This window comes from Pongo pygmaeus, chromosome 2 (assembly GCF_028885625.2).
Source record: "Pongo pygmaeus isolate AG05252 chromosome 2, NHGRI_mPonPyg2-v2.0_pri, whole genome shotgun sequence".
NCBI classification, from domain to species: Eukaryota; Metazoa; Chordata; class Mammalia; order Primates; family Hominidae; genus Pongo; species Pongo pygmaeus.
Window position 1 is genome coordinate 206,243,833 of NC_085930.1, and position 15,717 is coordinate 206,259,549.

Here is a 15,717-nt window from a genome sequence, read left to right on the forward strand (position 1 = left end):
TCAAATTTTGACACACACAGAGCTGTGTCTCTAAGTCTCAGCACAATCAGGAAACAGCCTCTGGCAACCACCAATCCCTTTTCTTCCCGAGATGTGCCTTTTCCAGAATGTCCTATCAATAGAACCACAGGTGTGCAGCCTTTTGAGTCTGACTCCACAGCATTCTGTGTGAGATGCTGCATGTGTGAGCGGTTTCTCAGATATAAAGTATAGGGTATTCTTACAAAATGTTCTTTTCTGCATTTTCAAAGAAAGAGAAGCTCAAAATTTCTACATTGCTCTGAGAGAAGTGGTATCAGTCCTCACTGCTACAAAGTGCAGGGCTATGGAAGGAGACAAGCACAACCTGTGGCGTCAGGAACGATGGACCTGAACTCCGCCTTCGCGGATGATCAGCAACAGCTTGGGATAAGACACCAGCTCTGCGTGTGCTGGCCTCCCGAGCTGTGGTCAGATCCACAGAGACACAGTGTCTGAAGTAAGCTACCCTTTTAATACTATTTGTACCTTTCTAACTACAGATATAAAAGGGGGCATGTTTATAAGTTACAGCAGTGCTAGTTTTTATTTCACTTGAGTCGATACAAAAAGCAAAAAGCACCTGTTCTATAAAAACAGCAGAAATGATGCTAAACAGTTAATGCCAGAGAAAGTTAACGGGAAGAACGTGGGCCTGGGGTCCCACCGTCCTTGCCACACAAACATCCACCAGTGCCTCATCCACCTCACACTGTTCTGAGCACACGAGGCTGGATAACCACCGTGAAGCTCTCTGGAGGTGGGAGTGATGCTAACTGTCCTGTTCTTAGTGCACATAAGACTCACACTCCCACACACGGTATTTCTTTTCCTGCACATTATTTGACGCTATCAAGGAAAGAAAACCAGCAAGTGAAATCCAATCTGTCCATAGAGGGTGGGAATCCTGCTCACTCTAAGTCAGCCCTTCTCCTCTAATGGAGGTTCGTTGTACTTTGTTTTTAGAATGGCCTAGATTATTTTTCTAAGTACCAAGAAGTTACACATTCATTCATGCCAACTATTTTAAATATTTCATTGCAAATAAGTGATTTTTATCAGGCAAGTAATAGGTAATGAACTTCCCCTAAAAATAACAACTTCCTAATAGTGCTTTTTCTAAGCAGAAAATAATGACTGCAAAGTAATTAAACAAAAAAAAATTTAACCCCAGAAATGTCACCTTAACTGTTAAGATCCCCAACCAGCCTCTATCTAGTCTCAACATTACCACCATATAATCTCTGGATTTCTCAGTTTAATCACTTCTAGGGGAAAAAACCCAGACTACCTCTATATGATCACTAAGCAAATTTCTAGTAACAAATCAAAGCTTTGTAACCTGGCTGGGTGCAGTGGCTCATGCCTGTAATCCCAATACTTTGGGAAGCTGAGGCAGAAGGACGGTTTGAGTCTAGGAGTTCAAGACCAGCCTAGGCAATATTGTGAGACCTTGACTCTACAAAATAATTTTTTTTTACAATTAGTCAGGTGTGGTGGTACACATCTGTAGTCCCAGCTACTTGGGACTCTGAAGGTTGAGGTGTTGAGGACTGCTTGAGCTCGGGAGGTTGAGGCTGCTATGACTGTGCCACTGCACTCCAGCCTGGGCTGACTCTGTCTCAAAAAAAAGAAAAAAGACTGTAACCTCCTGCGCCTTCTCAAATAGGCCAGGCACGGTGGCTCATGCCTGTAATCCCAGCACTTTGGGAGGCTGAGGCGGGTGCATCACCTGAGTTCAGGGGTTCAAGACCTGTCTGGCTAACACGGTGAAACCCCGTCTCAACTAAAAATACAAAAATTAGCCAGGCATGATGGCGGGTGCCTGTAATCCCAGCTACTCGGGAGGCTGAGGCAGAAGAATCGCTTGAACCTGGGAGGCGGAGGTTGCAGTGAGCTGAGATTGCACCAGTGCACCCCAGCCTAAGTGACAGAGCGAGTCTTCACGTCCAAGAAAAAAAGAGAGGGAAGTAAAGACCATATCTAAGAAGGAAGTAAGGACCATAGCTACTCTTCTTCAGAGGGAAACTTCCGAATGTACCCCGAGTTTTCCCCTCTGCCCCTGAGCACCTGCTGTTACAAGCAGGTCAGAGGACCTCCAATGTCAGCATCTGCGACTGTCCCCCGTGTCCCATGTTCCCGAGGCCCTCACCACCTGTGCTCCGGCTCAGACCCAGGAGCACAGCAGGTGGAGGAACACCAGCAGGGGAGACTGATGTTCCAGACTCTTCTACCCCCTGTTCACCTCTTCATCTACGCAGGGAAAGTAGCAGCTTCCACCCACCTCACCCAACAAGGAGGCTAAGTGACTGACAAGCTCTGTGTGAACCGCAAACCACTCAAAGGTATGAATTATAAAGATCCCTCGATGTATAAGATCATTAGAAATAGGAATTATAAAGATCCCTCGATGTACAAGATCATTAGAAATAACACAAGCTCATATAGGAAAGTAATTATAAAATGGAAAAAGCTGCAAATGATGTATCTATGACAGTTTACTAAGGAGGAATAAATTATTAAGCCCCTTCCATCCTCCAGTAATAGAAATTTAAAGTGCGATCTAGAAAACAATACAGTACTTTCTTGAAGAAAACATCTGTCTTTTCCTCTAAGATCTAAAGAGACAACTGCAAGGTGGGCCCCGTCGTCCCAGCCTTCTTTCCAGCTGTGGGAGAGGAGCCAGCACCATCACCTGCCCCTTGTAGCTGGTGGGAATGCCGTCCACGTTATAATGCACGGTGGGGAGGACAGGGATCGGCTCCTTCATGACGTCCACACCAGCGAAGATCATGGCTGTCTCTGAAATGCCGGGCAGGCACGTGGCCGGCTGCTCTGGAGGTAGGTCATGCAGCTGCAGGTAGACGTGATCTTTCTCAGGGCCACAGCCTCTGGTAAGACAGGACACCATCACATAAGGCAGAGAACGGCAACGGCAGGAGACCTGAGAATACGTCATCTTGGAAGAGTGTGAGTTTCAACATGTTTTGATACTGAGCAAAATTTCCCCTCATGTATGGTCACCCTGTCATCAAATCTTTTCTAAGCATCTACTGTGTGCCAGGGACAATCCTAGGTGCTGGGACACAGCTGAGAACCAGAACAAAAACTCTGCCCTCACTGAACTCACACTCGTCTCAGGGATCACAGCCTGCTGCGGCTGTCCTTGGTAAGAGCATCAGAAAGGCCTCTATGCCAAATACAGTCGTCCCTGCGTATCCGTGCCAGGACCCCCACGGATACCAAAATCCGTGGATGCTCAAGTCCCTAATATGAAATGGGAGAGAATTTGCATATAACCTATGCACATCCTCCTCCATACTTTAAATCATCCTTATTTAAAGTTTTACATTTACGTTTTACAGCAACTCCAGGATTACTCATAGTACCTAATACAATGTAAATGCTACATAAATAGCTGTTACACTGTGTTGTTTAGGGAACAATGACCAAGAAAAAAAGTCTGCATATTTGTAAGGATGCAATTTTATTTTCAATACATAGTTGGCTGAAACCACACACGTGGAACCGATGGATACGGAGGGCCACCATATTCCAAAAAACCATCTGACTTCTTTTTTTTTTTTAATATAAAAATGTAAAACCCCTAAAGGCCATACCAGCAGATATTTAGCAAGTGTCATTACATTAAAGAACACGGTCAGGTAATGAAAAAGCTGCAAATTGTCTTACTGAAAGCCAAATAACCCACACACTTTGAAAGCTGCCGAAAAACATCTGTGGGTATCAGACACAACACCCAAGGCTCACACACTGACTTCAGGTTGGGTGTGTGTCTCTCTCCCCCATACTCCATCACATACTCACACACACTAAGAGACACTCTGTTCCACAGATTTGAGAAAGAAACTGGCTAAAATTTTCAAAATGTAGGTCTTTAGGAAAATATCACAGACTAACAGACGCCTGCCTGCAGCTGAGAGAGGTGGCTGTGCACGTGTGCCTGCACCCGAAGGTGAGGGCGAGCGGTGCTGAAACTCACAGAAGCAACCCCAGCCCGTGTGCCCACTCAGACAATGCTGGTGGTAAATCACACACACCTTCCTTCACGGATCTCCAGAGTCATCGACCGACACACCGCAACTCTAGACGCCAGGTCCTTCGCGACGGGGGCGTATTGCTCCATAAACCTTTCGCCTTGACTGTTAATCAGAATGCCTCCCTCTCCACGACATCGTTCTGTAATGAGACGACCAGCACCATATGTGCCTGCAAAAACCACACACATTTATAACCTAACAATTGCTAGGTCTCTATTTCAAATGCATTATTTTTTTTAAGATTTTTTTGGGGCAGAGAGGAAAAAGATATGCAGAAGGCAGTATATGCAAAACTGAATAGACAGAACAGTTAAGATACAGTAGAAAGTCTGGATAACAAAAAGCACTGACAAGGCTGACAGCTGCAGCACAGGCTGGGGCAGAGTGGCGTCCCCAGAGAGGAGAAAGGCCGGCCCACAGACCTCTGGCCAATACTCTGATTACAGTCCGGTGTACGCTGGATGCCTCAAATTTTGTTTTAATTTTTGAACATTCTTTTGCACTATGATACTGGGGTGACTAGTTAAGAATACTAGCTTGGAGAATTCATATCTAAATTACTCAAACAGTAGCAAGGACAGTAATAATGATTATTTTAGTTAATATTTACACTGCACTTGCTATGGGCAGTTCTAGCTGCTTTCCACATATTAAACTCATTTAAGTCTTACAACAACTCTGGGTAGTACGACCCTGTTTCTCAGTGACAAGCAAATTAACGCTTGGTGACATCCAGTCATGCAGCTGAGGACACAGCTCAAACCCAAACCTGGGCAGTCCGGCGGTCTGTGCTCCAAACAGCGGCTCTGTGACTCCTCAGTGTGATGAGAAACAGGGCGTGCCAAGCTCTCGAATTTTAACAAAGGAGATCAAAAACCCTAAACTAAATGTATTCCAAAAGCTACAATTTTTATTAGTGTACAAAAAGGGCAATCTTGCTTTCAAAACAAGAATGTGATTCTTGCATCTCACCTGCCTTTTGATTTTCTAAGTTTCAATCTTCTTTTTTCTGTGGATTACTTCTCACATATTGAAGACAAAGCATGAGAAGTGGAGCTCTAAGCAAATTACAGAGGGAATTCAGGGGCTCAGTGACATTTTATTGATTAAAAACAGTAATAAAAAATACAACAGGCCGGGTGCAGTGGCTCATGACTATAATCCCACCACCCTGAGGGGCCAAGGCAGGAGGATCGCCTAAACCCTGGAGTTTGAGACCAGCCTGGGCTTAAAATGGTGATACCCCGTCTCTACCAAAAACAAAAAAACCCTCAAAAATTAGCTGGAGATGGTAGCACATGCCTGTAGTCCCAGCTGTTTGGGAGGCTGAGGTGGAAGGATCGTTTGAGCCTGGGAGACAAAGGCTGCAGTGAGTCAAGATTGCTCCACTGCACTCCAGCCTGCGTAACAGAGCAAGACCCCATCTCTAAACAAATTTTAAAAAAACAAACCTACAACAAATTCATTTCTTATTTTCATCCCTTCCAGGGATCAGAAAGCTGACACTGACAAGAGAATCAGAAGACACAGGTCTGGTTCTTTACCACCACTTCAGGGGTCTCCATCGTCCACAGGTCAGAAAAGCAACCCAGAAAAGTCCAGGATGAGTCACCTCAAACGAGAGGCAGATGTGTGTGTGTCTCTCTCTGACTCATTTTGAAGAACCACCCCCAAACTCAAGGCTTCAACTGTCATTTCTGTGTTCATGTCTCCAAATCGCACATTCGTAACCTCAACTGTCAGTTGTCCCCAAGACGAGCTCATCTTCCCCACGACAAGCTCCCTCAGTGGTCATGTGGGCCGAGCCCAACGCTGAACGTCACATGGGGTTCTGTCACGGCTGTGTCCTAACTTCACATCCCATTATCGTGGAAGCTCCATGTTCTCCTACAAAGCTATAATCTGCCTGTGCTGCTTCTTGATTCCACGGCATTCACCCAGCTCTCAGAATGCTCACTCAGTAAACCCTGATGGAGACCCTACCATGTGCTGGGCATGGAGCACCCCAGTTAATGAGAAGACCTTCCTGCCCGAGGAGCTGCTGACCTCCCTGCAAAGAGGGACACTGAACAATCCCTGCTTTACCTTTTTTTTTGAGACGGGGTCTTACTCTGTTGCCCAGGCTGGAGCGCAGTGGTGCCATCTCAGCTCACTGCAACCTCTGCCTCCCAGGTTCAAGCATTCCTCCCGCCTCGGCCTCCCAAGTAGCTGGGATTACCGGTGCATGCCACCACACCCAGCTGACTTTTGTATTTTTAGTAGAGATGAGGTTTCACCATGTTGCGCAGGCTGGTCTCGAACTCCTGACCTCAGGTGATCCACCTGCCTCAGCCTCCCAAAGTGCTGGGATTACAGGTGTGAGCCACCATGCCTGGCCTCAATCCCTGCTTTACTGCTGGCATAAGTATCACCAAGGCAGGGTTCAGGGCTCTTGAGAAATGCATAAGAGTGGCCCAAACTGCCTTAGGAGAAAGGGAATGTGGGAAAAGTCTCCTTAAGGAAACGACATTGAAGTTAGGACCTGAGAGCTGAGGAAGCTGATCTTCAAAACCATGTTATCACGTAAAACTATGGAAGAGCAATGAGTAGGCACCACACACTTACAAGACAAACATGAGCCGAACGCCTGCCGGGCAAGGCGTCCTGCCCTACCTGTGGGGTGGAACTGAACAAACTCGAGGTCCTGGCAAGGAAGGCCTGCCCTGGTGATCATGGCCGTGCCGTCGCCGGTGCTGGTGTGGGGAGACGTGTAGCTGAAGTAGGTGCGCCCGCAGCCTCTGGAAACGACAGAGAGCAGTGACTGCACACAGCGTCCCACGTCCACAGGGAGCAGTGACTGCACACAGCAGCCCACATCCAGACCTCCTGTCTAGCGAGATCATAGAATCGACAGGGCAGCCCCGGGGCACCATCTTCTCAGTGCTATGTGCACACAGCCCCCTACTCACGCACACCCCACACACATCACTGGGGGCCACGCCAGTGGTGCTGCTACCCTGCGCAGGTAGGAGAGAAGCCTGGGATCAGAGAAGGGACTTCCATTTGTATTTTATTTTATTTATTTATTTTGAGATGGGGTCTAACTCTGTTGCCCAGGCTGGAGTACAGTGGCGCAATCTCGGCTAATGGCAACCTCCAGCTCCCAGGTTCAAGTGATTCTTCTGCCTCAGCCTCCCGAGTAGCTGGGATTACAGGTGTGCACCACCACGCCCAATTAATTTTTGTATTTTTAGTAGAGATTGGGTTTTGCCATGTTGGCCAGGCTGGTCTTGAACTCCTGACCTCAAGTGATCCTCCCACTTCAGCCTCCCAAAGTGCTGGGATTACAGGCATGAGCCACTGTGTGTCCGACCCTATTTGTATTTTAGCTTTGTGCTGTTCAGAAGGTTTCCCCAATAAGCATATACTACTTTTATAATGAAAATTTTAAAATTTTTATGGATTTTGTTTTTTTCCCCCAGATTTACTGAGGTATGACTGATGAATTAAACAAAAAAAAAAAACTGTGTATATTTAAGGTGTATGACATAATGATTTATTTTGTGAACTGATGACACAATCAAGTTAATACACATCTATCACCTCATACAATTATCCTTTTTTTGGAGATACAGATGCGTAAGGTCTACTCTCTTTGCAAATTTCAAGTTATAACACAACGATAGCCACCGTACTGTATAATATTAACTCTAGCCACCATGCTGTATAATGTTAACTCTGGCCAACACTGCTGTATACTATTAACTATAGCCACCATGTTGTATATTAGACCTTCAGAACTTCACCTTGTAACGGGAAGTTACACCTTTAATCACCATCACCACAGTCTGCATTCCCCCAGCGCCTGGCAACCACTGTCTTATTCTGTTTCTATGAGTTGTGACTGTTTTAGATCCACATATGAGTGACATGCAGTATCTGTCTTTCTGTGCCCAGCTCGTTTCACTTAACATAATGACTTTGGGTTCATCCACGTTGTCACACATGACAAGATTTCCTTTGTTTTCATAGCTGAATATTCAGTTGTGTATACACACCACATTTTCATAAAACACCAACAGATATTTAGGTTGTTTCCATATCCCAGGTATTGTCAATAACGCTGCAATGAACATGGGGGTCCAGGTGTCTCTTTGAGCTTCTGATTTCATGCCCTTTGGATATACACCCAGAAACTGGGTTTCTGGAACACATGGTAGTCCTGTGAATTTTGAGGAACCTCCAGAGTTTTCCATAATAGTTCTACTAATTTACATTCTCACCAACAGCACACAGGGTTCCCTTTTCTCCACATCCTCACCAACACTTGCTATCTTTTATCCTCTTGGTAACAGCCATTCTAATTGGAGCAAGATGAGATGATATCTCATTGGGGATTTAATTTGCATTTCTCTGGTGCTTAGTGATATTGAGCATTTTTTCATACATCAATTGGCCATTTGTATGTCTTCTCTGGAAAACTGTCTATTCAAGTCCTTTGCCCATTTTTAGTAGGGTTGTTTTTTAGTAGGATTTAGTAGGTTGTTTTGAGTGGGACTTTTTTTTGCTATTTTAGATACTAACATATCATTAGATATATGGTTTGGAAAATATTTTTTCCCGACCTGTAGTTTTGCTGATTTTTTTTCTTGGCTGTACTGACACTTTTTAACTTTTAAAGTGGTTAAAGTAACTGACAGTGTATAAAATTAAAGTTATTTATTTTCATCATGTGGAGCAGACAGACTTATCTATCCCAGGAATCAGTATAAACACAGAACCCACTAAAACAAGAGAGATTTTGCCAGAAAACCCCACGTGACTCTTCGGGCCACAGTTTCCTCATCTAAAATCGGGAGAGGTAAGCTGTGAACCTGATGGCAGCCACTACCGACTACTGAGGGCCATGCGTTCTCACCCCCTGGCAGGTGCTGCTGTCCTCACCCTTTACAGGTGAGGAACCACGGCTGGGAAAGGCCATCACCCTCACACGGTTATATCAAGGCCTGTGTCTGAACCGTTATTCTACAATGCCTCTATTTTCCTTAAAATAAAGAAACTCTAAATGAAATTTATTCATTTTTACAAAGGAAATAAAGTAGAAATTAGATTCCTACCCTGTGGCAACAACAGTGTTCTTTGCTCTCATGCGATGGATGGACCCGTCCTCTATGCACAGTGCAATGACACCACGGCACTCCCCATTCTCCATCAGGAGATCCAAGGCAAAATACTCCACAAAACAGCTGGTATCACATCACAGAGACTAAAAGAAAGAAAAAAAAAGGGCAAGAAGTGTTAAGCCAACCTTTAAGGTTTTAAGGTGCCATCTGCTCATGCGAACAGGTGAAAGAACTTGATCCAAATGGACCAGGTGAATCCAAGGAGATCAGCAACAGTGTCAATGACACTGTCGGAGCCCGAGAGGCATTCCATGCTGAGCAGTACAAACAAGGCAGGTGTGCTAGAGAACGCGGCAGCAACAGCTCCTATTCTGGTGACACATTTCCTACTTCTACACAACCCGAAGAGGCACTCCACACTGTCCGGTGGCAGCATGCAGCTCCGCTCAGAATCTGGTGCCAGAGTGAGGTCCACAGACCACGGGGTCACAGCCCAGATGGGAGCTGCTGGCAACACATAACCACTTAATTAATTAAAATAAATCAAAACATTCAGCTCTTCAGCTACACCAGCCACATTAGCAACAGCCCCATGTGGCTGGCAGCTACCAAAGCGGACGGTTGCAGACGAGCAGATTCCAGCGCCGCAGAAAGACAGGCACCGGACAGCCCTGCCCGCCTGGACCTGCTGTTCCCTCAGCCAGAGCAAGTTGCTCTCGTAAGCCTGGGCCAGCTCCCCACGTGACAGCTCCTGCTCCGGACGGAGCCACTGTCTCCTCCCACCACACACTTCTCGATGCACTCAGCCACAGAGAAGTCACTGGTGTTCTAACAACCTGCAAATTAATGATCCGTCCCCATTCATCAGAAAACAACAAAGTTCAGAATATTGATTACTCTGAATCAATACTGTTCAGAATATTATTTGGCCATGCCAAAGTTGACCCTGATTACCCAGCAACTATCCTCACCTCAAGTCTTTGTCCAGTGATAAGTTAACATTAAAACAATCCATGGCCGGGTGTGGTGGCTCACGCCTATAATCCCAGCACTTCGGGAGGCCGAGGCGGGTGGCCTGCCTGAGCTCAGGAGCTCGGGACCAGCCTGGGCAACATAGGAAACCCTGTCTCTACTAAAATACAAAAAATCAGCAAGGCATGGCGGCGTGCACCTGTAGTCCCATGGAGGCTGAGGCAGAAGAATCGCTTGAACCCGGGAGGCACAGGTTGCAGTGAGCAGAGATCATGCCACTGCACTCCAGCCTGGGTGACAGAGTGAGACTCCGTCTCAAAAACAAAGCAAAACAAAACAAAACAAACAAAACCAATCCATTCAGGAACTCAGAGGTAGTAAAAGAGCCTTAAAATACTTGTTCTTTTTCTTTTTTTGAGACACGTCTCCTGTTGCCCAGGCTGGAGTGCTATGAACACGGCTCACTGTCTCAAGTGATCCTCCTGCCTCAGCCTCCTGAGGAACTGGGATTACAAGCATGTACCACCATGCTCAGCTACTTTTTAAACTTTTTGTAGAGACAGGGTCTTGCTATGTTCTCCAGACTGGCCTCAAACTTCTGGTCTCAAGTGATCCTCCTGCCTCAGCCTCCTGAGGAACTGGGATTACAAGCATGTACCACCATGCTCAGCTACTTTTTAAACTTTTTGTAGAGACAGGGTCTTGCTATGTTCTCCAGACTGGCCTCAAACTTCTGGTCTCAAGTGATCCTCCTGCCTTGGCCTCCTAAAGTGCTGGGATTACAGACGTAGGCCACTGTGCCTGGCCTGCCTGCTCTGTTCTTATATGCTGAGTGTCACATATCCCAAGTTAAAACCTGGTATATAAGATTACCAATTCAACTTTCCAAAATAGATGCAAGAAGTCACACATTGTCTTAGGGGCAGCTCCTCAAGGCACATGTCTGGTCCTGTCACATCAACAGTCGCTGCATGTGCCACACACCGCTGTTCTCTGTTGCTTTATTACGTAATCTCTGGCTGACTCACTGGGCACGCTAACCCACTCCCCGCTGTCACCATAAGCCCCAGCACTACATGTCCTGTCTCAGGTGGACCGGGGGTGGCCTTACCCTCCCATATAAGGTGTGCAATATTCAGTGGCTGGTCCAATCAGCCACACAGCAGCACCGATGGGCCTGCCCGCCCTTTCTGAACCTGAGGCTCTGTCCACCAAATGCATGCTAACAAATCTTCCCATCTTCAGTTCTGTTAAACGGCATGCCATAATTTTCTAGCTCTGAAAGATAAAAACAAACAAAAACCGTATTACCTTAAAGGAATCAAGATATTCACAGCTAATCTACACTAAACAACTTTAATACAAATCTGCAAACCCGAAGTAACCTATTTTATGAACATGTCAACACTTCATCAAAGACAAGTTTTTCTTGTTACATGTAATGCATAGTTCATGACAGACAAAGACTTCTCTTGTGAGCTTTCCTCATCACCATTCTTTCAGCTGCCACATCTGCCTCCATTGCTTACATTTTTTCCAGGACTCTTGTACTAGAAACAGACCACGAGAGCACCCACAGCCTCCCGCCCATCACCTCGACCATGGCAGTGGGGGCCTGCTCCGTCATGTAGTGGATGGCATCCTGGTCCCCCAGCCAGTCGGAGCCCTTCACGGTGTCGTAGAAATGCCACCTCCAGTTGTCCCCCTCCATGTTCCCCAGAGCAGCATTGATTCCAACCTGGAACACCAACCACTCCTTACAAGCCACAAACAGGAGCCCCAACTTTGTCTTCCAGGCCCAAATCCACCCACTGGGGGACTCAGAGAAAGCCAACTACTCACGCAGTGACTCCCAGTGAGGGCTGACCTCAGCAGAGGAGCAGCGAGGCCTGACAGATTCCAGATCACAACCCCTTCCCAGCTCACCCAGTGATTCCATCCCTTAGCCTCAGTCTCCTCATCTGTGTGGTGGAGACAGAGGGAACTCCAGGAAGGGCTGACTGGAGCAGTGAGTGAGAGGCTACCTGTAATATGCTTATTACCTAACATATCTGGCACAGAAAAGGTACTCCACAAATCTTTCCAGATAATTTCATTAACAAATCTTCCCAACAGCATTTCACGGGCATGTGTTAAAGATTACAAGTGCTTCCTCCCAAGTAATAAACTCCATACTCAGAGTCGCACTCCCCTGTACCCCTACTTCCTTTGGCTGTGTGTGCCCATTGCCGTCTTACCCCTCAGAGAGTCCCAGAAGACAGCAGCACAGGGACAAATGAAACCCTTGCCCTTTTCTTCCCCAGCCTAAATTCTGATTCCTCCTTTTTAGATGATCTCCTTTCCTTAAGGAGTTGGGGCGGCAGGGGTGGGTGGGGAGGCAGGGGTGGGTGGGGAGGCAGGGGTGGGTGGGGAGGGTAGCAGGTGATATGGTCAGAGAAGGTGTTGGGGAGGCAGGGGTGGGTGGGGCGGCAGGGGTGGGCGGGGAGGGTAGCAGGTGAGATGGTCAGAGAAAACCCAAGTGTGACTGGAGTCTGAATTAAATGACAACAAGGCTCCCGCCCTTCAAAGTCCTCAGGGAAGAGGCTCCAGGGAGAGACCCCTGAGAGGGTGAGCTGAGTGAGTGAGGCACAGCAAGAGGCCATGTGGCTGGAGCACGGGGAGGAGGCAGGAGGCTGCCCAGGTAGAAAGTGCGAGGCTGCGCAGGACCTGCACGGAGTGGGAGCACAGTGGGGCACCTTTCTCTTACCTGCGCTGCAACAGTGTGTGACCTGGTAGGTAACAGCTTTGTAACACATGCTGTATTAAACCCTGCCTCGGAAAGGCCAAATGCAGCTCGCAAGCCTGCCCCTCCAGTGCCTACCACCGCTGCATCAAATTCATGATCCACTACTGGATACTGAGCAGAAATCTGGAAAAGAAAAATGCACCTGTCAATCACATGTTCCGCTATGACAAACATGCAGACTCTTGTGACAGTGAAAGAGCTTGACAAAGATAAAACGAGCAACTGCTGGGCACACAGGGCCTCCATCCTGTCCTGGGGCTGAGCCCTGAACAGTGCAGGGAGAAGTGGGCACATTTGCACCTGGAGAAGGGACTGACAATCAGATTCTATGAATGGTAGAGGGTTTATTCCATGGGATCAGACTGAGGACCACAACTCTACTTCAGGGCCTTGCCTATGCTTATGCCTGAGAAGGTGCCAAGGAGTATTCAGTCGCTATTGTGAGCTTATGAGAAAAGAACTTCGCAGCAAGTTACACTTTTCCAACAGAGAGAGAACAGGCACACTCAATACCAAGGAACCCACACCGGAATGGCCCCACGGTCCTATTTTCAGTAGGATTTTATCATCTACCACAGCACATACTGTTCATTTTAATTTATTGCTTTACTTGACCTAAATTTAAATCTAGTTTATAGATACATAAGAGATACAAGTAAAAATGTTCACATCTATGTTTATATTTGGACTTGCAATTAAGTAGTATTACACTGAAAATAATTTCAGCATGCATTGGATACCTATGAGAAATTGTTCTCTTATGTCTATGACTCATATGAAAACAAACTGTATAGATCCTTACCCCCAAGCCAAAAAAATCATTTATAATGAAACAAAAAGCATGAACTTACGGAATCTGAAACTTTAGCAGATGCCCTCTTGTTCCTTCAACAGTGAAGTGAAAACCTCGGGTTCCTGTTTGCAACACTGTTGGCCACTGGAGATACAGAAGACACAGATCCAGAGGGTTAGTGTCCTGAAGGAACAAATGCTGTGGGGGACAGTAATTCAAATTTCCCCTTGCAAACTGTTCCCCTTCTGACGTATCCAGGTGCTCCTGTGCATCCAGAGAGCTCAGCTGGGACCCTCTACTTAACCCTGAAGGGCAGCCCAAGGGGCAAGGAACGACTGAGCCCCCAGGTGCTCCTTTCCACCCTGACTTGGCACTCTAGAAAACCAGGATGAAGCTTGTTTCCAAACAGGATACTCACTGACTCAGATACGAAATGAAAAAGGCACACTTCCTCTGTGAAGTCTTAATTTATGCTACTTAGTGGAGAAGGGGAAAGACATCTAGATCGTATTACTGTATGTGGTATTTTGCAAATAATGAAGCATTTTAACTGGCTCCATCAGAGCCCTTTCCACATTACACTTCCAATCGTCCATGAGGGCTTGCGGTCAGTTCAAAAGGCACTGGACACTGAATCAGGACATCTGTATCCTGGAACAGTAAAAGCTGACAGCCCAGAGGGAAGACGTGTCATCCCTTCATCACACAGGAGGATGTCAGATGCACACTCTCCCCTGCCTGGCTGCTGCTGGCTTTTCCCTGGCCAACGTCTACAACTTGACATATCTCGCTGCTTAAATTTTCCATCTTAGAAACCTTTACTCAAGAAAACTGGTTTTAGTGTTTAGTTTTTAGTGGCTCTGTGTGAGAGAGGTGACATTGTCCCATATGCTAAGATTGGCCAACCATTTAGGGGATACGTTTTCCATTCTGCTGGCGGCATTTTAGAAGACCACTGAATAGTCTCAGAAATATCATAAAGAATAGTTTTAGGGGCTGGGCGCGGTGGCTTATGCCTGTAATCCCAGCATTTTGGGAGGCCAAGGTGGGCGGATCACCTGAAGTCAGGAGTTCGAGACCAGTCTGGCCAACACGGCGAAACCCCCTCTCTACTAAAAATTAGCTGGGTGTGGTGGCGGGCACCTGTAATCCCAGCTACTTGGGAAGCTAAGGCAGGAGAATTCCTTGAACCCGAGAGGCGGAGGTTGCAGTGAGCCTAGACTGTGCCACTGTACTCCAGCCTGGGCGACAGAGCGAGACAATGTCTCCAAAAAACAAAAGAGAAGAAAAAAAAGCTTTAAGAAATTATACACTCAGCAGTCGGAAGAGGGGACGTGAGGGATGTCTTCAAGTATTCAGAAATACTTGCAATTCAGAAATTACTTATTATGTGGGATAAAAAATTATTCTTCATTTCTCCAATTTCTAGTCTCTGTTTTTATTGACATAAGCTAATTTAGTTTTTTCTTTTTTCAGAAAACGAGAAAGAACGAATATTCTTCTACCTCAGTATAATTTTTTACACGGTAAAATCATATTTTAAGAAAGAAGTCTGAAATAATTTTAATACAAACGTTCTTGAAAATTTTGTAAAGTGCCCTATTAACATAGGTAATAGCACCTATAAAAACAGTATATTATACCAAACGTAAGTAGAAACAGTGAGATCACTAAATGTTTATTTGTTCTTTCTAGGATGTTGATGTGGAATACACACTGCCCACCCCTCACCACACACACACACACAGAGCTAGCTTAAAAGGGGCAGCTACTATAACACAATCTTGAACAAATTATCACGCCATCCCCCTGGGGAAAAGGACACTAACCCTCTGCATCTAAATCTAATCTGGGGCAGATTTCTGAATTTGGAAAGCCCAACTTTAAGCCAATGTCAGTCTTTAGATAAAACTCAAAACTAGTTTTGACACAAAACTAGTCTTTTGTGCCAATTATTAATTTTTTTAGGAGAAACTATCAAACATT

At 46.1% G+C, this 15,717-nt stretch overlaps 1 protein-coding gene across 1 annotated transcript in view; it reads right to left on the reverse strand.

The window, feature by feature from the left end:
* The window catches only part of LOC129033000 (succinate dehydrogenase [ubiquinone] flavoprotein subunit, mitochondrial-like), a 28,397-nt gene that overhangs the window by 10,354 nt on the left and 2,326 nt on the right, over positions 1-15,717 (reverse strand). Inside the window, 9 exon segments of the mRNA XM_063661430.1 lie at positions 2,714-2,909; positions 4,080-4,248; positions 6,732-6,856; positions 9,176-9,324; positions 11,265-11,429; positions 11,748-11,891; positions 12,900-13,061; positions 13,790-13,824; positions 13,827-13,875. Of these exon segments, the coding sequence (XP_063517500.1) occupies positions 2,714-2,909; positions 4,080-4,248; positions 6,732-6,856; positions 9,176-9,324; positions 11,265-11,429; positions 11,748-11,891; positions 12,900-13,061; positions 13,790-13,824; positions 13,827-13,875 (1,194 nt within the window).